The 22,886-nt window shown below is 39.2% G+C and overlaps 1 protein-coding gene across 4 annotated transcripts in view; it reads left to right on the top strand.

Moving 5' to 3' along the window:
• Positions 1–898: 898 nt before the first annotated feature.
• Positions 899–22,886, top strand: part of CADM1 (cell adhesion molecule 1) — a gene marked incomplete at its 5' end in the record, with an annotated part of 74,259 nt that continues 52,271 nt past the window's right edge. For all 4 annotated transcript variants that reach the window (XM_014582819.2, XM_014582820.2, XM_014582818.2 and 1 more), the window contains 4 exon segments: positions 899–1,045; positions 3,744–3,896; positions 10,834–10,971; positions 13,830–13,988. In XM_014582819.2, coding sequence (XP_014438305.1) covers positions 899–1,045; positions 3,744–3,896; positions 10,834–10,971; positions 13,830–13,988 — 597 coding nt within the window.

Here is a 22,886-nt window from a genome sequence, read left to right as displayed (position 1 = left end):
TGAGAGCAGAGTGAGGAACTCTAAACAGTAAGCCTTCCCAGGATTTTATTGAGATCCCATAGAATCATAGTGAGTTAGACCCTTACTCCCACGCAGTGAATAATTGGGCCTTGGTAATGTCAACATCAGCGCACAGGACAGGATTACTTATTGAATCCTCCCACCTACTTCTGTGAAGTGGCTCCTTGAGTTTTCTGAGGTGACCAAATACCTTAGTTCAAGGGCATGTGAGCCAAGGTTGACTATATGTACCTTCCTACTTCATTTGCGAAAGCTTCAGCTCCTCACAAAAGCTAGTGTTCTGGGGCACCAGAAGGTGTGTGGTGGGTAAGGTATTGGACCACATGGTCGACCATGGTTTGAGTCCCAGATCTGGCAGCTTGCTTTCTCACCTGGCAGCTTTCTTTCTCTCTCTCTCTCTCTCTCTCTCTCTCTCTCTCTCTCTCTCCCCCCCTCTCCCCCTCCCTCTCCCTCTCCCTCTCCCTCCCCTCTGTGTGTGTGTGTGTGTGTGTGTGTGTGGTGAGTTCACATGCCCTGTAGTATATTTAAAAATAATACTAATAGTAAATAAAATAATTCATTAAAAAAAACAATACTCTGACCTTTCCAGTACCACCTCAATATACTACTCGACTAATAGAAAACATGGGAGGCTAGAACCTTGGTATCACAGCTTGAGAGCATGTTTGTTCCAGGCTTAGTCGTATGCTGTCTCTAGATGTCTCCATTTAATAGATTCATTTTGTGGAGTATGGAGAAAGGTATTTGAGCTGTTCCAGATGTCACTATGTGTGTTCATTTCCTAGTAGGCTTTTTATTTTTCATTTTAATTGGTTCCATTGACCAAATTTTATTGGATAGAACTTTTTTTCTGACCTTTTTATCTCTCTTTTTTAAGGTGATGGACAGAATTTGTTTACGAAAGACGTGACAGTGATCGAGGGAGAAGTTGCAACCATCAGCTGCCAAGTCAATAAGAGTGACGACTCTGTGATTCAACTACTGAATCCCAACAGGCAGACCATTTATTTCAGGGACTTCAGGCGTAAGTTTCCATCCGAATAGTATTAGACAGCAACTTTTTTTTCCTACATGTTGTCTTCATAAGGTCGCCTTTTTTAATTTAATGTTAGATGCTTATAGCTTAGTCAATTCTTTACAGGGAAGATGAGACAGGCAGTCATAATCTTTCTACTTAATAGAAACCTTGAATAGTCCCTTTTAAAAGTAAGGCAGTCTTACTTTGCAATAGGAATTGATTCTAGTAATTCAAGGTGAATTGCAATTGAGTCCCAAATACTTAGCTGACACAAACAACAAATAGGGTAAGGCAAGGAAAATATAGCATTCTGAGAGGTAATCTGTTTGGTTTGAAGATTAAAGTTTCTAAGGAAGTCTGTGCCTATAAAGCCAAAACCAAATCTTCTCTCCCCATAGCCTCTGGTGTAGGGAGGACTTCTTATGTGGAAATTTTTCCAAATAAAACATAACAAAAGCCAATCATCAAAACTGTTGGGTCATTGGAAAAGTCATGATGCATTTTTGCATAGAAAAATATGTCATGACTTTTCCAACTACCAAATCAAGGTATAATAGAAGTGGTTCAGATATCAGGTATCAGGGCTTGGCAAGAACAAGAATCAACTCTTTGGGAAAAAAATTACTTTAAAGCATTGATGCCTAACCAAAACAAAACTCTAGCACATCCTTTGCTGGCTGCTTGTCCCTTTCCCTTCCCCACACGATGGGACATTCGTGACCTGTGGAAAGAGTTGACAAACCTAAGGGACATTAAAGGAGATGAGGAGGATAAAAGAAAAGAAGCCAGTTTATTATTCCTAAAATAAATTTTTATCATTATATGCAAAGCTAGCCTTTGCCAAAATTAATAAGAGGACTTTGATAGTTGGGATACCAGGTAGTGTGATAGTTAAGGTGATAGATTCCCACATGGCCAACTACAGTTTAAGTCTGGACCTGGCAGCTTGAAAATCACAGCAGGTGCATGTGTGTGCATGCCTAAAATGCCAGAAAGAGAATGGAAGAGGGATTGCGGTGTGGCCATCCTCCTGGAGGTTGATTTCTCACTTCCCTCTCACTCTGTCTCTGTTGAGCCCATGCATGCTATGGCAAAAACTGGGGAGTGGAGTGGGGCGGGGACAGTTGCAGGTTAGTCAGCCCCATAGTGGAGTGGCTAAGTGTTGCGCATTGAGAGCAGGGTCTTACATGACTGACCATAGTTTGAATCCCGGCCACAGTAGTTTCAAAAAAAAAGACCAGCCCAAAATCTTGACAGGATGGAGGAAAAAGGATTGTGGTGCAACCATGCCCATTGAGGGGGAATACTCTTTCTCTCTCTCATGAGTGTATGTGCCCTCTTACAATTAAAAAAAAAAAAAGTAATATTTAAAATAAATAAAAAGGAAGAGGTAAGGTGAAGGAGTAGAGCCTAAGGAAGGATAAAAGAGAGAAAAATACAGAAGCAAGGCATTAATGGGACAAAGGAATGGGTTATTATCTGTTGAGGGATAACCTCATAGTATTGTCAACTGGACCAGTGCGAAATGTATACATGTTGGAATTTTCACTTTGCAAGCTAAGAAACATGATTGAATGTATAAAAGAAATTGAAAAAATAATAAAAAAAAATAAAAAATTTGAATCTGAGGCATAAAAAAATAAATAAATAAAAAGCTCATGTACGTTAATCTTATGTTGATTTTTATTTCCTACTTGATGCTCAGTTAGTTTCATACTGTGCAACTCTACATAGAAAACTGCAGGACTGGTTTAAGGTTTCTGCAGGCCATCTACGATGGCAGCTTCGCCTCGAATTAAATCACATTAACATACATCCTAATGAACTAGTACTATTTTGCCAGAAAGCGTTTGTTCTAACTTTTTGCCATAGGGCGTGTGTACTCACTAAAGAGAGATGGGGTGGGTGGGTGAGAAATCACCTCTCAGGGGAGACGACCACATCACATTCTCTTCTCTAGGGATCTTGGACACACATACACACACACGCCTGGCATGATTTTCAAGCCACTGGGTCCAGGACTCAAACCATGGTTGGTCATATGGGCATCCAGGGCACCACCATGCCAGTTGCTGGCTATATTACCATAAAGTTTTGTAATGATTTTAATTTTCTCTTGAAGTTATCATCATCATTATTATTTTAGTTTTCTTTAATATTTGATACCGCTGTGTTTTTAAGGCACTGGATTTTTTTAGAGGCACTTTAAACTAAGTACAAAGGCCCTAGATCCTGACTTTCCTCTGTTCAAAGGCCAGGAGGGACACGGCACCCTACAGCAAGGAACTCAGGCCCTGTCCTTCCTTTTCATTTTCATTTTGCCTATCTGTGATAGGAAACCTGAAACAATTTATGAATAAATGCTGAAAATTAAAGTGCGTGAAATTGTGCCGAACTGGGTGAGGGAGTGGTGTGTGTGTGTGTGTGTGTGTGAGTGTGTGTGTGAGTGTGCGCCCCCACCCATATACCCATGTGCATGAGTTTCCTTTGGGCAAAGTTATTTGTCTACCTCCCATTATTCCAGAAACCCAAAATAGTTATCCAAGAAGTACAGAGAGAAGTACCCAATAGGTACAGAAAGATCTTAATAATTTCTTTCTACTCTAACTGCCCTCCTAGTCATCTGATTTTCTCTCATCTAGTTAAAGAAAACGCCTGTGCACCATCTTCCCCGCAATCACCAACTCTGTGTTTTGTTTCACAGCTTTGAAGGACAGCAGATTTCAGCTGCTGAATTTTTCTAGCAGTGAACTCAAAGTGTCGTTGACAAATGTCTCGATTTCTGATGAAGGGAGATACTTTTGCCAGCTCTACACTGACCCCCCACAGGAAAGTTATACCACCATCACAGTCCTGGGTAAGAAGCGCACATGGGCTTATCTTGGGAAAGGGAGTGGGAATGGCCCTTACTACCAGATGGCTTCCAGCAGCAAGGAGAAGGTTAATGGGGAATTTTACAGTTCAAACTTGGTTTACAAAGAATCACCGCCCATCTCGCTGAATTTTAAAAATAGCCTATTTTACCAAATGCTCTAAGGAATGGCAATCAGCAGTCTTTATAGATTCCACCTGCTCTTGGATTTGAAACCTCAAGCGTCAGAAGCAAAGATCAAGAGAATTTAGAGCCTTCAAATGAATCACTAACCACATGAAATGTCATTGCTTCTAACTACCAGGACTTTTTTTCTTCCTTCTGTGCAGGAGAGGGAGAGATGGGCTACCACATCTGTACCCCATGGCAGAGCTCTGTCATGAAGTCGAGTAATGATTTTTTTCTTTCTGAGTTACTTCCTCGTTTTAATATTGTTGATCTTTTTTGAGGGCTTTACTTATTGCCTTGTTTATTGCTTATGCTCTAGATTATGCCATAAAAAATAATACCCCATGAACACATACTTGGCCACAAATTGCAACTGTTGGACATAAAAAAGTTAAGAGCTCCTTAACTGATAATAAGCTAAAAACTGTTGATAGGCTGCTAGATACACCTCTAGTAAGTTGAATGTCTTCATTTATGACTACTAGGTTGTGATTTTCAGCAAAATCCCAGTAGTCAAGTTTCCATGTTTATATTTTGATAGTCACCAGAAATTCCTGCGTTGATGGTGTGTGAGTTTGTCACCTTTTAGGCAGACATATACTCTAGTGCATAACACCAGCTGATTTGGATTTTTGAAACTGAATTTTCAAGGACGTACACTATAGCATGAGGCAAGATCTGATTTACACCTACGGGAAGATGATGAATCAAAGTCTATTTGAGGCGGCAGACTGCAGCTTTTCGGTGTAATGATATGAAGATTAAAGAGGAAAGATAAATATGAAGGACATTTTTGCTTGGTATGTGTGCACATATATGTATTTATGGATGTACATATTGAGCTGCTGCCTCATTACTTTATTTAAACACAGCTGTAAAAGGGAAAATATTTTTTATTCATTAAACTAAAATATGTCCTTAAGGCTTACATACACAGGGTCTTCAAAAAGTTCATGGAAAATGTGTATTATGAGAGAACTATGCATGTATTAAAATTTTTTTTGCATCAAAATAAGATCCTATTTTAATTCCATTTTCCATGAACTTTTAAAATCACCGCATACATGCTCTTCATAAGAGAAATACCGATTTTAGAAAGTCATGTTTAAAGTCCATTCATGCAGTTTGTAATGTGGTCTGTGTTCATCGAAGGCTTTCTGGTTTACATATTTGTCATTATCACAGTTTTAATCCATATTAGACCTGCTACTGTTTCTAGATTTTTTTCTAGATAAGCGTGGAAGGTTTTTTGGGGATGGCTGGTTTTAGGTTTTGTTTTGTTTTTACAAAGAAATCAAGTCTGCTTTTGAAGTTTTCTGTCCATCTCCTTGTGTAGAAGTATTTGAGAACATTGTTTGCTTATTAGAGTAAGTTGTTCACTGCGAAGACCTCAGGTTAATCATCTGCACATCCACCGATTCACTCACCATCGTATCTGGTATTTACAGCAAAAGGTGAAATATACTTAGGGTATTGTGGATTTTCAAAATATTTGACTACATATGCCTTTAAGTAACACTGTCTTAGTTTCACAGAAGAATTAAGATAGTAACAGAGGTGAACTATCTTGCCCAACTCACGAAGCATTTAGTAAGTATGGAGTACATTAGAATTTGAAACAGATCTTACTGTTGTGTCTCACAACCTTTATGTCTCCTAGTTTAGTTTTTTTTTTTTTTTTAATTAAATCTTGAATGCTACTGTTTCTAGATTTTTTTCCCCCAAAGGTTCACACTTTAGGTTTGAGGAGTATATCGGGCCATTGGCAAGCAGTTCCTACTTGTCAGTTTCTGGCGTTCTGGTACCTTTGTTCTTAGAGCCATTGCATTGGACAAGTTCGATTATGAATACACCCTGTGCTTGGGAATCAGCTTCTCAGCATTAGACTTTTGAGAGGGAGGCATTATACCTGTAATCCTTTGGAGGTCTGATTATTCTAGAGGTAATAGGTTCCTGCTTATATTTTATAGAAGCATTAACTTAAATACACTTGAAAGTAATACTTTCAAATATAAAATGTAGTAGATGTTCTTATTGCAGATATTACGCATTCATTTAATATTCTTTCCGTTGAATTTACTCTCAGATTCCTTGACAGAGTAAAATTGTTGTCATCAGTGTTTGAGTCTTTCATATTCCAAAATCTGACAATTTCCACTGATCCTCGTATATTTAAACCTTTCTTCTAAGGCTTAGATTTTGCAGATATTATAATAAATGAAGAATGATACATTAGCATCCTCCTTGCTATCCACATTTCCCTGAAAAGGGTTCCATATGTGCTTCTGCAGCTGTCAAATGTCTTGATAGGTTGAAGATGCTCATTTAACCACATGTGTCTATTAGTTATTTGAGGCATTCAGCATAAATTTCAGCCTAATTATAAAAGAGCGAGTAGGGCATTTGTTAATGATATCTGTGCTATTCTATAGATACTATTATGTTTAGATCTTACCCGTGTAAAAACTGAAGACTGTCCTATGATAGTCTGCATGCATTTGGGCGCCTTTTAGATTATTCATTTGCTTCTTTCAGTTGTGATGAATTTGTTTCTTTCTTCAGAACACAGTATAGGACTCTCTTTATGCTACTATTCATGAGAGGAGACGAAAGGGAGAGTACACTGCTTTAAGATTAATTTAGTTACTGATAATAGTAGCTAATATTATTATAGTCCTTTCCTTCTAAGATTAGTGTTCACTCTTAAGATTCCAGGAACAGGAGAACCTAATTATTTTAAAGGGTCTTAGAGTGAGATTTCGCTTACTGATCAGCTTTAAGACTTCTCTTTGTTGTAATTAATGTGACTCATCTAGATATGCTGATTTTTTTTAATGTTGTAGGCGTAATGTTTATAATTAGCACTCTTATACATTTGAGCTTAGCAGAGAAGAACCTTGACATTTCATTGCTATTTTCTAGTATTTTCCTCTGTGTGCTTTTCATTCAAGTTTTCATCTGTGTGTACCTCTTTAGATATACCTTTGGTTATTTTCATTAATGGTTGCAGGCAGTTTATACTAACTATGTCTGTTTAGTGGACCATGGATAAGTGTATTCTCTGTTTAGCAGTGGTTTTAATTCACTTTTCTTATAAATGGATTTTTATACTTTCCTAACCCTTTTGTATTAAAGAGTAGACCAACATTTTAAAATTTTTTTGTTCCACTATTTTTTCAAAATGTCAATTTAAATTCCCTTGCTTATATTTTCCAAAGCTTCTGTGCTCTTAAAAATAAATCTGAGGGAAATCAGCATTATAACTGATATCAATAAACCACTGTGATTCATATTATCGGTTTTTATTTTATATTTGCAAACCAAACAACTTCCCACTATCCTTGCCTGTTTCTTCTAATCTTGGCCAAGATCAGAAATACTAGTCACAATCTTGAGGAAACTATTTATGGACTTGGAAAAAAAAATTCAGCTATTTCCTATGATGAGCTCAACAATCAATAAGTCCTATATTTTTCTACATTGTGCACATTTTCCAATGAAGCTTTGAAGCTTTCCATACTTCTACCTTAGCCATAAAGTTAAAGGTGATGTTAGTGGGCTGACAGGAGGTGTGGTGATTAAGGTGCTGGATTCCCAAATGGCTGATCATGGTTCGAGTCTCAGACCTGGTGGCTTGGTTTCTCACTTTTCCTTTCTCTCTCCGGTCAAATTAAAAAATAATAATAACAAATTAAATTAAATTAATAAATTATTTTTTTAAAAAGATGACATTAGATCTTCAGGAAGAAAATCCTAAGAACTAGCATTGGTTTAGGAATTTCTCTTCAGGGTTGTAGAACTTCAGAATATATCTATTGCTACAGAGGGAGAATTAGCATGGACAATACCAAACAATAAGTAATATAGATTTCACTTCCAGTTGAATTCTCTGTCTCCAAACAAAATCTAGGGAAGACACTAGTGAATTTTCCTCTGTTTTTATCTCTTCCTGTCTCTTTTTATTTCCTTATTTTGAACTAGCAGGTGCTATTAATAATGTGGAAAGAATATACCATCCTCCTTATGACCAAATGCAGAGGATAAAGAATTACCGAGAAATATCATTGAAGATAAACAGGTGGTGGAGTTTAGGAGAGCCTGGGATGGGGAGAGATAGGGTGTCTTCAGCTCAGCATGAACATCAAGGGGATGAGGGAAATGTACCCAGGGACACAGGAGACGATGATCTGACAGACTACGTTGGAGGTTAAATTCCACCAAGACTTGACAGCGATACAGAATGGAATCTTTTAGCAGCTCCTGGATTGGTTGCCATTGGGAAAATTCCCAAATCACAGAGTGACCATCATAGTGTTTTTCCCAAAGTAACACAGATGAAGTCGGGTCTGATCTATCCTGTTCTGTAGGGATTTCCTGCTTTAGGGATTTCCAGCTTTAGCTGTTTGCTGTCTTCATTGGAAAAGGGAAAGCCCATCAATTGCATTACTCAGTTACAGCTTTCGTTGGGAATCGTTACATATGTCAACATCAGGAATTATTTTCATCACCGTATCTTTATTTTTACCTGGACCTTGAAAGGAATTATTATTGACTTTCATTCCTTCATTTGTTGAAAGGACATTTCTACATTTTCACTCTTTACTTGTCTCTTTTTATCTCCTCTTATACTTCTCTTTTTTTTTATACTCCTCTTATACGTTATTCGTCACATATGACTTTAGGCCTAAACAATCTTTTCCTCTGACATTTGATTTAACAATAGCGTCCTTTTTTCAGTATTCTTATTATACTGCACTTAGAATGCAATAATAGTTGTTGGTCCTAAACATCTAGTCTCTCTGTGTATTTCCTATCAACTATCTAGGTATATGTGATGAAAATCTATAACCTACCTGACTGTCATCCAGCTTGGTTCAACGATGCTCAGGATATCGCTAGCTGAAGTCATCCCGTTTCTTTTATCACTGCCTTTCTATGTTTCTTAAAATGCTGGCAGATGTGTGACTCCAAATTGGATGTTAAAGTATCTCTCTTTTTGCTTATTTTTTTTCTTCCAATGTAAGCTAGGGTAGCTCTTGCCATGTTTAACTACTCATTTGGGCCATATCACATTAACAACACATCTAATTGAGCAAATTTGTTGTTTTCCTTTGTATGCCGTGAATAAGAAAGAAGCTTTTGCTTCAGTAGTTACGCCTCACACCCCACCGCCACCAATCACACACTACCTTGCTGAGAAATATATGCAACAAATCATTTTCCTTTTACTTTTCCATCGTTGTCTGGGAATCCTCAACTGCTCCAATTCAGTATAAAAGTCTTCCTGTGGGCAGAATTTTTCACATCGGACTAGAACAGTTGGAAATCCCAAATACATGGTTTAATCCCATAATTTATTGAAGCAGTATCAGATTTATTATTCAACTTGATCATCAGGATGGCATGTTTATACATATTTAATTTCTTGTTTCTCTTCTGAGTTGAGAAACTTATTAATCATAAGTCTCAGAACTGTCTTTGCTTATTCATGGTGGTCAGGACACATATTCTTAGATTCACTCTACTGAATTCAGTATTCTTACTGATTTTTATTTCAAGAGGCTCAGTCTTGAGGTAAGGTTGCACCCTACATGAAGTTTCACTGTCAGCTCAGTTTCATAAATGATAACTTACTTTCATCATCATCATCTCTATCATGCCATGTGCTCTTGACTTGGTATTCAGCATTTTGGCCCCAAAATCTTTCACTTTGATCATTTCATTACATATATGTTTAATATGCTATAACAGAAGTGTAGTTTTGGCTTTAATATATAAATTTACTTGCAAATCACCTTCAATTTCTAAAACATAAAACATTGGAATTCAGAATATGGAAATTTGCTACAAAATAATTGGCATTTACAGTGAGCAATTTTTTTTTTTTTTGGAGAGAATTTCACTGTAGGGCGCGTGCGCTCGCCAGACAGACAGAGAGAGACATAGAGACAGAAAGCGAGAAATCACCCCCGAGGGGGGATGGTCACGCCGCAATCCCTTCTCCTCCATTCTCCTCTCGGGATCTTGGGCACGCACGCACACGCGCCCGGCGTGAGTTTTAAGCCACAGGGTCCGGGACACGAACCGCAGTTGACTACGTGGGAGTCCAGCGATATAGCCATTACGCTAACTGCTGGCTCCCAATCCTCTACTAGTTCTTATGCTACAGTGAGTTTTAAGCCACTGGGTCCAGGACACGAACCGCGGTCGACTACGTGGGAGTCCAGCGACATAGCCATTACGCTAACTGCTGGTTCCCAAGTGAGCAATTTTTTAAAGGGACTCCACGTTTTTTATTTTTGCTGGTTGGTTTTGGATCTTTCATAGGAAGATTGAAACCCAAGGGCCAAGTTCAAGGAGGAATATTGCTTTCAGGGGCTTCCAGGTAAAGACAGTAATTTTGAAAGTGTTTACGGCTTTTACATCTACATGCTGGTCAGTTTTCAAATGACTGATTATTTTTTAATATCTTGTTATAACTGGATCAATGATAGCTTGGAAGTGGAAGACTGGTCATTTGGTAGGATACATTTAGGAGAGAAATTCAGATGATCCAGTTTTGAGTCATTCACTTTATTTGATGACAACTTTGCGTTTCTTCGTTCTCTCCTGTAGTGATTTGTTAGAAATTCCCATCAAGAATGTCCATTTTTGTCTCCATTATTTGATCGCAGTGATACCAGTTTCCAAAGAATAGAATAATGTGTCCAGAGACGGATTTTGTGTTCATAAAGCACCTTTGTTTAATTTTTAGTCCCACCACGTAACTTGATGATCGATATCCAGAAAGACACGGCGGTGGAAGGGGAGGAGATCGAAGTCAACTGCACAGCCATGGCCAGTAAGCCAGCCACGACCATCAGATGGTTCAAAGGGAACACTGAGCTCAAAGGTGAGACACAGATCACCCGCAGCGAGTCATCAGTAGACACTTGATGCTCTCAAGTACACCTCTGTGGAAATTAAAGACGAATGCAAAACATGCCCCTGAGGCAAAAGTATTCATTTAGGTATGGTTTATAATCAATGACTAAATATGAGGGTCTTCAGAAAGTTCATGGAAAATGTAATGTGTATTACGAAAAAGCTACGTTTGGATTTCACATTTTCTTATACCAGAATAAGGTCACACTTTAATTTCACTCCTCCATGAGCTCTCTGAAGTCTCTTCGTACATCTGAGGACAAAACATAATAGTACGGCATTGTGCTGACTCGTATTCTTATCCTGTGGTTTGAGGGTTCATGGTGATACCTGTTGTTCTGCTCAGATGCCCAGAAAGAATTAAATCTCTATACCAGAAGTCTTCATGTCAAGAGAAACCACTGGTAGGGGTAGCCACTTAACTCAGGATAAGTCTGTACCCTCATTTCTTACTGCTTTTACCCTGTCGTGGCAACCTAGAGTGAGGTAGAACTCAAAATTGTTGTGTTACACATTCTCCAAAAATGTATAGCAGTCCCACATATGGCGAATTCCAGTTGGCCTTGGATTGCACTATCAGTTATGTTGCCTATATTCCTTCCTGCGGGGGTGGATGCACTGAGTGAACTAAGAATTTTATCTCAGTTGTGAACTTACAGGAACCACCTTTCTTGTGAAATCTGTGATTCAGTTACCTTATCTCTGATCTTGTGATAGCAGTACAGGCAGCTCTTTGAGCCCAACCCTAGGTATCTGTCCCTCAGTATCGGCCGTCTCAGGTTTGTTTCTGGATCTTTAGCCCACTTCCTCAGCTGTTGTATCAGATGATGGATACAGACTATACCCTGTTTGACTGGTTTTTGTCAATGATTCTGAGTACTCATGGAGGCCAACATTCAGATCTCTTTGTACTCCAGGTTGCCCTGTTAAGTCCTGCCTGGACAAAGGACTCAGGGGGCTAAATTCCTCCAGTTATTTGAAAGAAATGCTTCTGGCTGTGTGCCTTGATTTTCTCTAAAATGGGGACAGTATTACAGACCTTACAGGATTCTTGTGAAGAAATAAATGAATATTTATAAAACATTTAGTTAGTACGTAGGCCCAGATAAGTGCTATCTTTATGCTTATGGCCCAAGGTGAATGCTCTCTATGAGCTTGTTAGTCAAATAAAGAGTACAGGGAAGAAAAGAATAAGCCCTTTTAGAAAGGGGATGTAGAAATCTATATATGGAAACCGATAAATCTATATATAACAGCTTAAGTTTCAAAAAGCTTGTTCTGTTTTAATCTCCTATTTCCTAGGTATGGTTTTAGAAGGAAGGAGTTTCTCATTTCCCCTCTGCTTTTCTGGCTAAGTGAATTGAGCCATTAAATGTGTACCGATAAGTACAAAACACTGAAAGAAAGTTAATGGCGTGCCATGTTCCTGGGAGTGTTGAGTTCAGGAAGGGACGGCCTTGGCCTATTCATTCCATCCGGAAGCCTCCCCTCTCCTTTTCTGGGTGTTCTTGGACATGCCTCCCATCTGGCCCAAAGCCTTGTATTTTACTTTGCCCTAGCCCTCTGCCACTGCATTTTTGTGGTCTTCCAAAGTCTCAGAGTTTAAACGTTTTAATTACAATTTCAATTATGTAAATCTATTTAGTTACTTTCTCTCTTAATTGTTGATGATAGGGGTAGGCAAAGGGAGTTGTTTATATCTCTACTGCTGATTGAATTTCTTAGAGGATTTGGATGGTGTCCTAGAATTTTAAAACAGCATGACAGCCTAGTATATATTATATTTCAAGTTCGGCTGGTCGTAGGAATGAAAAGCACTTTCCCCCCTCTTCCTGAACTACCTCAAGCAGCCGGATCACTGGACAACTACCTTACTTAGCCAGATATAAAAACAGTTCACTGTGAGCTGGTGTCGTAGGAGGTTTTAAGATAGAAGAAAGATATGTGATATATTTCTATAATAATAGTGTACAGATCTTTTATCGAAAGTGTTTGGGACCAGATGAATTTTAAATTTGAGATTTCTGTGGGATTTGAGAATATGTGCATATATGTACATAATGCAAGGTTTGAAAATGAGACCCAAGTCTAAACTTGAAATTCATTTATGTTTCATATATACCTTAAATGCATAGCACAGGTAATTTTGTGCAATTTTTTGTGTTTCAGTGTTTTGGCTGGGGACCCATCATGTGAGGTTAGGTATGGAATTTTCTACTTGAGGTTTCATGTTTGTGTCCCAAAAGACAATGGAGCATCTCAAAATTTTAGATTTTCTAATTAGGGCTACTCAACTTGTTTATTATTTGGAGTTGAAATACATCTTAAATACTATTCTGCAAGATTGAAAAATAGGAAATTAAAAGAAATCATATTTTATTATACTTTATAGGCTATTATTATCTACCTACAGATTATCCTTGTCCCAAGTGACTTCGATTTCATTTGTTAAAATAGCAACATTGGTATCAGGATATAAAACCAGACAGGTGGGACCAGCAGTTAGCATAATGGCTATGTCGCTGGACTCCCATGTAGTTGACTGCGGTTCGCATCCCAGACCCGGTGGCTTAAACTCACGCCGGGCGCGTGTGCGTGCGTGCCCAAGATCCCGAGAGGAGAATGGAGGAGAAGGGATTGCGGCGTGGCCATCCCCCTGGGGGGTGATTTCTCGCTTTCTGTCTCTCTGTCTCTCTCTGTCTGTCTGGAGAGTGCACGCGCCCTATCGCAAAAACCTCTCAAAAAAAAAAAAAAGTTTCATTTAAAAACCAGACAGGTGAAGATTCACTCAACTCTAGTTTCTAGATACATTTTCTGTCTCCCCAGGAAAATCGGAGGTGGAAGAATGGTCAGACATGTACACTGTGACCAGTCAATTGATGCTGAAAGTCCACAAGGAGGATGATGGAGTCCCATTGATCTGCCAGGTGGAACACCCTGCGGTCACTGGAAACTTGCAGACCCAGCGGTATCTAGAAGTACAGTGTGAGTACCCAAGTATCTTACTCTGAGAACCTAGAGTAGCAGTCACTTGAAAACTGTCCAGAAGCCATTGAGGATGTGCGCATTTTATACTGTATAGATAACATTTTTATCTTATTGATTTGGTAGAAAGATAATCAAAGGATTGTTTTCTTGAAATACAGCCATATTACAAAGTGCCAATGAGGGTGTGAAAATGCTGCATTAGATCCACTTATAAAACAAATGATTCCAGTCTTCTGTAACATGACAAAATTAATTAATTTCTTTGACTATAAACTATCATCATTTCTATGCCAATTTCAAAATTTAGGATGATTTTCCACATTTTCATTGTCATCCAAAGTATTCCATTTTTTTATAGACAGGATTTTTATTCCCATTCTACATGAGCATTTTGTTTGAAATTGCATATTCTCTTCCATATTTGCTTAAATTATGGCAACAAGTTGACACATCAAACTCATAAGGATCTGTGCCACCTCTTGATGGCATACTGGAATGGAATACTTTTGATGACAATGAAAATGTGGAAAATCATCCTAAATTTTGAATTGGCATAGAAATGATGATAGTCTATAGTCAAAGAAATTAATTAATTATGTCATGTTACAGAAGACTGGAATCATTTAAGTTTTACAAGTGGATCTAATCAGTATAAACTAGATCTAGTGAGTGAGGCTTTCTCCTTCCTGTGCCCTATGGACTAAATACATTCTCCTTGCCTTCTCCTCTGGACCCTTTTGCTGTATAGAGAAAAGTGGCTGTTTTCTACCCAAAATCATTCTTGGCCCAAGGTTATAGCCATGCAGCCTCTTCTCACTTCTTAAGAAAAAGCTTCCATGCTTCCCTAAGTTGGCCTCTGAGAATTCCAGGTGGGATGTGAGTGTGCCAGTGAAAAGGTTACAAGCAAAGGTTATAGCTGGATTAGGCTGGCACTGACTGGGTGTCTGATAGAGGAGAAGCATTACTCTCTGGAATCTTATATTAATTTCCTAGGGCTGCTGTAGTGAATTACCACAGACTTGGTGGCATAAAACAACAGGAATTTATTCTCCCACCTTTCTGGGTCAGAAGTCCAAAATTAAGGTGTAGTAGGACCATACTCTTTCCAGGGCCTCTAGGGGAGAATCCTTCTTTGCCTCTTCCCAGCTTCTGAGGGCTCCAGGAGTTCCTTACCTATGGCCTCATGACTCCATTCTCTGCCTCTGTCTTCACATGGCCTGTCTCCTCTGCTCTGTGTGTTTCTTATCAGGACATGTGTCATTTTCTGTATGTCCCACTGGATAATCCAGGATGATCTTGTTTATAGATCCTTAAGTTAATTGAGCACCTCTGCAAATACACTTTTTCTGAATTAGGCCACATTCACAGGTCCTAGGTATTTGAACATGAATGTATCTTGAGAGGCCACTATTAAACCTGATGAATCCTTGTCATGTGTTTGAATTGTCGAAGAAAAAGGGAAAGTTATAAAAAGTTGCTTCTAAGAGATAATCCCATTCCAACCTTTTGTTACGTTGAGAGCTTGGCTCAATTTAACGTTACATAATGCAGGTTTTTCTTGTTAATTCATTTCATCTACTTCATTATATAGCTTCATTATGGGCATCATGCTTATAATTTTCATATCACTAAAACTATTGTGGTGTAATGTCCCTATAATGGGAAAACAGAAATGATCAGATATTATCTAAATTGGCAGATAGTAGATTTCTTGTGACTTTGTTAATATGTAATTCATTTAAGCAAACTTAATATCCATTAACTTTCCTTGTAGGGGCCCATTAGCTTTAATAATACATTAGCTACTTTGTGAGTCCTGAGTAGATATCCACCAGTTTCTACTCCTGAACTCTTTAAGTCATTTCCCAAAATATCTTTTAAGAAGAATATAGCCCTACCCCCCAAAAAAAGTGCATACTCTCAAGTGCAAAATATTTCAAGTGCCACTACACCTCCTACTCCTTAGATAACATGCTATAATGATTTTTTATGAATTATTTTTATTTAACTTTATTTATTTATTTATTTATTTATTTAGACCAGAGGGGCAGAGTGAGAGAGAGATAAAGTGAGAAAGCAAGCCTCCAGGTCGAGGATTCAAACCACGGTCATCCACGTGGGGAGTCCAGCCCCCTTAACCACCACACCACCTGCCAGTCCAGCTATAATGATTTTTATAAACCCTGTCTCCCATATTCTATAGATTCAGTGTGAGATTTGTTCTTCCTAGAAGAGGAATAAGGCTCCATATCTGAATTCATTTGACTTCAAATTAACAAAATATTGCAAGCCCTTAACTTCTGGAATTTTTTTGTTAGGTGTTTGTTGGTTTTTTTTGCTTTTATTTTTGTTTTTGCCATAGGGAGTGCGTGTTCAACCGAGAGAGAGAGAGAGAGAGACGAAGACAGAGAGGGAAAGTGAGAAATTGCCCTCTAGGGGAGATGGCCATGCCACAATCCCTCCTTTTCCATTCTCTTCTCGGGATTTTAGGCATGTATGCACATGCCTGGCATAATTTTCTTTTTTTTCTTTTTTTCTTTTTTTTTTTTTTTGATGAGGTTTTTGCTATAGGGCACATGCACTCACCAAAGAGAGACAGAAAGCGAGAAATCACCCTCGGGGGGGATGGCCACACTGCAATCCCTTCTCCTCCATTCTCCTCTCGGGATCTTGGGCACGCACACACATGCACCCAGTGTGAGTTTAAGCACCGGGTCCAGGACTCAAACCACGGTCGACTACATGGGAGTCTAGCAACATAGCCATTATGCCAACTACTAGTCCCAGCCCGGCATAATTTTCAATCCACCAGGGCCAAAACTCAAAATGCAGAGTTAGCCACGTGGGAATCCAGTGCCTTAACCACCACTCTACCTGCTGGCCCCTACTGATAGTGTTAAACTCTAACATGGCACCTTTTTGTAGAAGACTTTTTTTTTTTTTTCCCAAAATAAGTCATGAGTTTATTTGTGTCTTCTATAAGGCAGAAAGATACAGAGACACAGAGTCCCAACACCACGATCCACCCAGCCTCAGCCAACCCTGAATGATGGGTACATTCATGCCTGATATTCTCAGGGAGGTCTGGTACATGAACCCAGAACTGTCCCACATGAGTCAGCCCGGCAGGGCTTCACATTTTACCTCTGTGCCACTGTCTAATCCCCAAATAAACATTTTATCTATCCTTGATAATCCTATTTATTAGAGTATTTAGGGAAATATCTTTTTCTTTTGGTATTAAAGAATGCCAAAGAATTTTAACATGTGGTAGTGCAGGTGACAGAGCACTGCAGCACAATTCTGGAGCCATATGGCAGGCGTGGGTTCTGATTCCAGGTCAACCTGAATGCACTGAGCTTGTCCGAACCCACATGTGATCCTGGCTGACTGAGAGACTTGGGGGAGGATCGCTACATGGGAGACTCTGTCCAGGTTACCCCTCTTTTATGAAAGAAATAAAGTCCTTAATTTAAAAAAGAAATTTAAATTAGTACAATATTAATCTGAATGGGAATATAGGGTCTGGTTTGAAATCTCAAATAAGGTGCTTAAGCTCAAGTAAACCTGGCAATTCACTCCCCTCCATTCCTAGAGCATTACTGAGAACTTTGCAGATTTGGCCAGAAATTCCTGAAGTAGCTTCTTCACACCCAACTGGAATTCTCTCTGTATTAGTTCCCACCTTTACTTCTGTGAGCACAGGCAGCTGTGTAATAACTAAGTATCACACCTTAGGTGGTTCAAGCACTCAGTCGCTGGATCCTAAAGTTTTATCAGTCATTGGCCTATGGTGTTGGAGGTTCAACTCCACTCCCTGATTACAGCTCTTTATCTGTAGAGAAGCAACACCATATCTTGATAGCCACAAGGAAAAAAGAGATACTTGAATATATGAGCTCCTTATAATAATCTGTTGAGTAGAAGCCAGCAGGTGATATGGTGATTAAGGTGCTGGACTCCCACATGGTAGATCATGGTTCTAGTCCCAGACCCAGCGGCTTAAAAATCACGATGGGTGCATGTGTGTACATGACCAAAATCCCAAGGGAATAATGAAATAGTTAGGGGGTTGATTTCTCATTCTCTCTCTCTCTCTCTCTCTCTCTCTCTCTCCTCCCCGCCCCCAATGAGTGCACATGCCCTATGGCAACAACCTAAAAAACATTAATAATAATATCAGGCCTCAAGGAAAGTCATGATGTATTTTTCTATGTTTTCCTGTGCAAAAATGCGCCATGATTTTTCCCAACAACCCAATAATTTGTCCAATAGCCAGTCTACATGGATTTGTTGAATTATTTTGGACACCCTGTTAGGAGTAACATTACATTTGCATTTTTAAATTGTCTAAAATCCTTCATGTTAGCAGTTCTTGACCTTTTATGGGACATTAACCCCCTACAAATCCTTCAATAATTATAGGCCTGGAAAAAATAAATAAAATCACATATGCACCTCATTTTGCCTACCATCTAAGGAGTTCATTTCCATTGAGAATTTTTCTAATTTCAGTTATTCGAGAGCCGGTTTCACAAATTTGTTTACTCTGTTTAGAATCTTTCTTCAAGGCACTCTATTGCTTTAACTTAAGAAAGAACTATGTAAAAATATCCATAAAAGAATTTTGTTACGTATAGTGTATCTAATAGACATTAAAATAAATGCACAGCTCCTCTCTCAAGATTTCTTATTCTGTCAGCAGTAAACATCATCACCAGCAAATACTCAGCCCACCCATGGACTTTAGATTCTACCTAGGTAAATAAGATACCCTGGGGCAACTTAAGCTGCTATGATGGCTATTAGGTGTGCTCATTTGGCTTAACCCTGGCCCATTTTGCTCCGTGAAGGTTTATAGAAACCTCTGTCTACCCCAGTTAAGATGAATGGGTATTAACCAGGATATGAACTGGATTAAATGACAGATAATGAATTCGAATTCTATATAAATTATATCCTTTTTAAAAGATAATATTAAAAAGGAAATGAAATGTATATCGTTACACTCCCTACCTTAAATATGACAGGGAAAAAGAGAGAGGAAGGATAAAAAGAAGGGTGAAGCCCTCTTAAAGTGGAGTGTTACCGTATTGCTTAGAAGACAGGCTTGAACTCTAACTCAGAACCACTTTTGCCTTGTGGATTTAAGCCCTAATTAGTTGAAGCAGAATCTTGCAGTGTTTGTTTGTTAGGACCCTTATTTGTGGTACCAGAAGAAATTGTTGTGCCCAATTATGTGAAAAATCAGCCAGATGTGTATGCTGTTGTAGTTTTAATAATCCTTAAGTTTTTGGTGAGTACAGATACTAATTGTGTAGTATGTATTGAAGTGATTAGCATCAATGTAATTTATCATCTGGAGATTTCTGAACATAAATAAATGAGTTGTTTTGTTCAGCAAGGTGTTGACCCTTCAGAATCAGTAAATTAAAGTCCCCCTCCCCTTTTTTTTATAATAAATATGAAAGGCACCACGATCAGCCAAGTGTTCAGTTATTTGATTTTCTGGGGCATTAGCCGCTCTTGTTTGTGACATTTCCCTGTTGGGTGCTCGTTTGCAAGCTCATTAATAAGGTTTTCTCATAGGAACGTTGCTGGGGATGAAGAACATACAGTAGGGCTCTTAGTTTTCTACCTTTATTCTGAGACTCAGCAAGGGTACGGCAGCAGCATGCAGCTAAATGTTTAAAACAGAAAATAATTACGTTCGCAAGCTGAAATTCAAAGCTCTCTCTCCTTCGATGCGATGCAGAGGACAGTTTTGCTTTGTAACGTCCTGAGCTATATGACCCTACAATCTTTCTGTACATTTTCTTTTCCCTGCAAATGTCTGCATAGGTGGTGTTGCCCAAATTTACAACATGGTTGATTATAGCAGAGTGTGATACAATCATAGCACAGTTAGTGGAGCTTCAGATCTGAGGGAATGTACTCTTGTCAAATAAAAGCCTGTTTAAACGAGAACAGTTCACTGCCTGCACGTTAAAAGAAAACTGTCCAAGTTGCATCAAGGTGGCAACACATAGCGACATAAGCTGGGAATTCAAAGGAAAGCTGTGACCCTCAGTATGGAATTCAGATTGCTGTGGAAAAGGAAAGAAAGCCTTACTTTGGACCGAGGCGAATAGGAAGCTCTTGAATTACTGCTGCGTGTCTTTTGCTTTCACTCATCACAGCCTTGCTCTTTAAAATGTTTTGCAAAAAAAACCCTCTTTCTGTGAGGGTTTTGTGTCTGCCGGAATTTGTAAAAGAGGGGAAAAAAAATTAAGAGATAAAGTTTTGAAAGGGAGAATGAAAACAAAGACTCTAGAAATCAGTGTGTGAATGCCTTCCCTGCTCTGATTATCATCTGACAGTTAATCGTGTACGTGGACATCATTTTCAAAATGAGTTTTATTGACCGAATGTAGCCAGGTATTTTAGAAATCCATACTTCCGTTCATCCAACGTTCAAAGAAGGCCTGGATTTTTCTTTCATTCCCTCAACAGGGTGAAAATTGGGCATTGAGGAAATGATCAAACCCTGCTCTTTGCCTGTGCCAAAATAAATGTTTCTCTGGTATCGATAGTGCCCTGCAGTGAAGGAAGGAGAAAACCTGGAAATCAGAAAATCTTTCCCATTTGGAGGATGAAACTTAGTTTCCAGGAGCGGTTTCTAGATCACATCCCCTCTCCCATCAATTCGTTTCCTGGGTTGTAGTCTTCAAAGTATAATAGCTGGCGTTTTCAGATTCGGTCTGTTTCTCTCTGATCTCTAGTCTTTCTTAGCAGAATATACTCTTCCACTCTCTCTTTTATTATTATTATTTTTTAAGCCATGAATTGAGTTTCAGGGAGGTTATTTCTGTATTTATTATTCCTTGTGAGAAATAATCAAGGCAAGAAGACCCCCCCCCAGCCATTGAAGCTAGTGGTTTTTTTAACTCACCATTTTTTGTGTTAATACAGAGTAGTGGTGGTTCCACATTCCTAGTGCTTCCTGGTGTTGCAAGCACCTGCAAGACTGTTGGTGATAACATTCTGCAATAAGGATGAGGCTGAGGAACCAGTACTCAAAATGTAAAAAGTGAAGGTTACGCAAATACACTGTGGGCAAGACTGGAATGGCCCTGAGGGGAAAACAACCCTTTGCCTTCCCGCCTGCCATCCGAAGGGCCGTCCTGTAGAAAGAGACCCGTTTTACTGCCTTCCACATCTCACTGACCTACCACATTTATAAAAGATATGTCGGTGAGGCTGCAGACTTCGAATGCTTAGTGAAACTAGTCCTCGATGCACACCCTTCACTTAATGGTTTTTAACTCAAGGTCATGTTTTGATTCTGTGGAAGGTTAAATGGTTGGGAAGCAGACATCTGAAAACCTGTAAAGAAGGGTCCTGCAACATCTTCTATGACTTCCCTTAAGATACCACTTAGAGATGTACCAGAAATACTAAATCCAGTGTAGTGAAATGCAAGTAAGTACATAAACTGGAATAGCTGGACCTGAAATTTGGATGCTGGATTGACTCCAACGGAAAGATACAATTACATTTTGTGGTGAGAGCTAAAATGAATTAGTGATCTGATTTTTTCTTTTTTAAAAAATGTGTAGTAAAGCAGGACATAGAAGTCCAGGCTACAATAGTTCTCTGGCTTTTCCTGCACTCCTTTCCTCCTTCATTCATTCCACAAATACAAGCAGAATGCCTACTGTGTGCTGGCAGGGCCATTATTCTAGTTACCAGGAATTTTGAAAAGCAAAACAAAAACAACTCTCTTCTCTCTTCTCATGCTAAGAGGTAACATTCTTGTATAGGAAATCTTATTATGAAGGATTTCCTTGCCCAATGTTTGCTTTCATATTTTGGAGACTTTGAAGAGATAGAAGTGAGTCTTCCTGCACACGCCCCTCCCCCCATTTTTAAAGCATTGGGAACATAACTTTCTGGCATCACATTGTGGAGTAAAATTTGGTTCTGTTGGCTAAACAATAATGTTCACATCCACAAAACCACTCGCAAGTAGCGACAAGAGGAAATTGCATTCTGCCACAGTAAGGCAGCACGTGCTCTTTGGTCCCACGTTAGTCCCAGCAGATTTGACTCATCCCACTCATAATAGTTCAGCCGTCCTCGAGAAGTGCAGTTTAAGTGCTACGATTCATACAACAGATGGAACAGCAGGAGGTCCTTCACCTTGCAAACAAGCAAAATAAACAGCAGGGAAAATTATTCATGAACGTAATATGACAATAGAAAGCAAAGCTTTGGTAGGATGTTCTCTTTCACCCCCCTGAGAGCTCTGTGTGACTCTGCTCTCCAGCCGCTCCCAAACACCTCCCATTGCTAGACATCACCTCCTTCAGTTACAAAGCAGTCCTCTCCCAACAATTTAGACAGCCATGTTGTAGGGGTTGATTCTTGCTTTGAGCTCAAACAGCTCCTAATGCTCACCAAATCTCAGGTTAATCTTTGCATTGTCGGTCTACTTCAAACCACAGTAATCCTCCATGATTGACAAAGACTCTTTGGTCAAAGCTTCCTCACCTGAATGCACAGGGGCTGACCTGCACCCTCTACCCAGCCCTGCTGATAGCATCTGTGCCCACACTGCCCTTGAGCTCTCCCTGGGAGGACTCAAAACAATTAGCACTTGATCCCACAGGCATCAAATCCCACACTCCCTGGCGTTTCAGAATATTGGATGAAATCTAAGTGAGAAGCACGAGAAGCCTGTGTCTCAGATGCAGTTGCAAGAACAGATTTGCACTCACATCTGTGGGCCCGACTGCAGTGAACACATCAAAGAACACGGATGACTACATTCCCTGACTTAAAATTTTTTAGGAACACAGAGAAAGTCATGGGAGCCCCTGAGATAACAGCTCTCCTGCCATGCAGTATCTCCTG

Source organism: Tupaia chinensis, unplaced genomic scaffold (assembly GCF_000334495.1).
Source record: "Tupaia chinensis unplaced genomic scaffold, TupChi_1.0 Scaffold143824_1, whole genome shotgun sequence".
Classification (NCBI taxonomy): Eukaryota; Metazoa; Chordata; class Mammalia; order Scandentia; family Tupaiidae; genus Tupaia; species Tupaia belangeri.
This window is presented reverse-complemented; position numbering and strand designations above follow the sequence as displayed.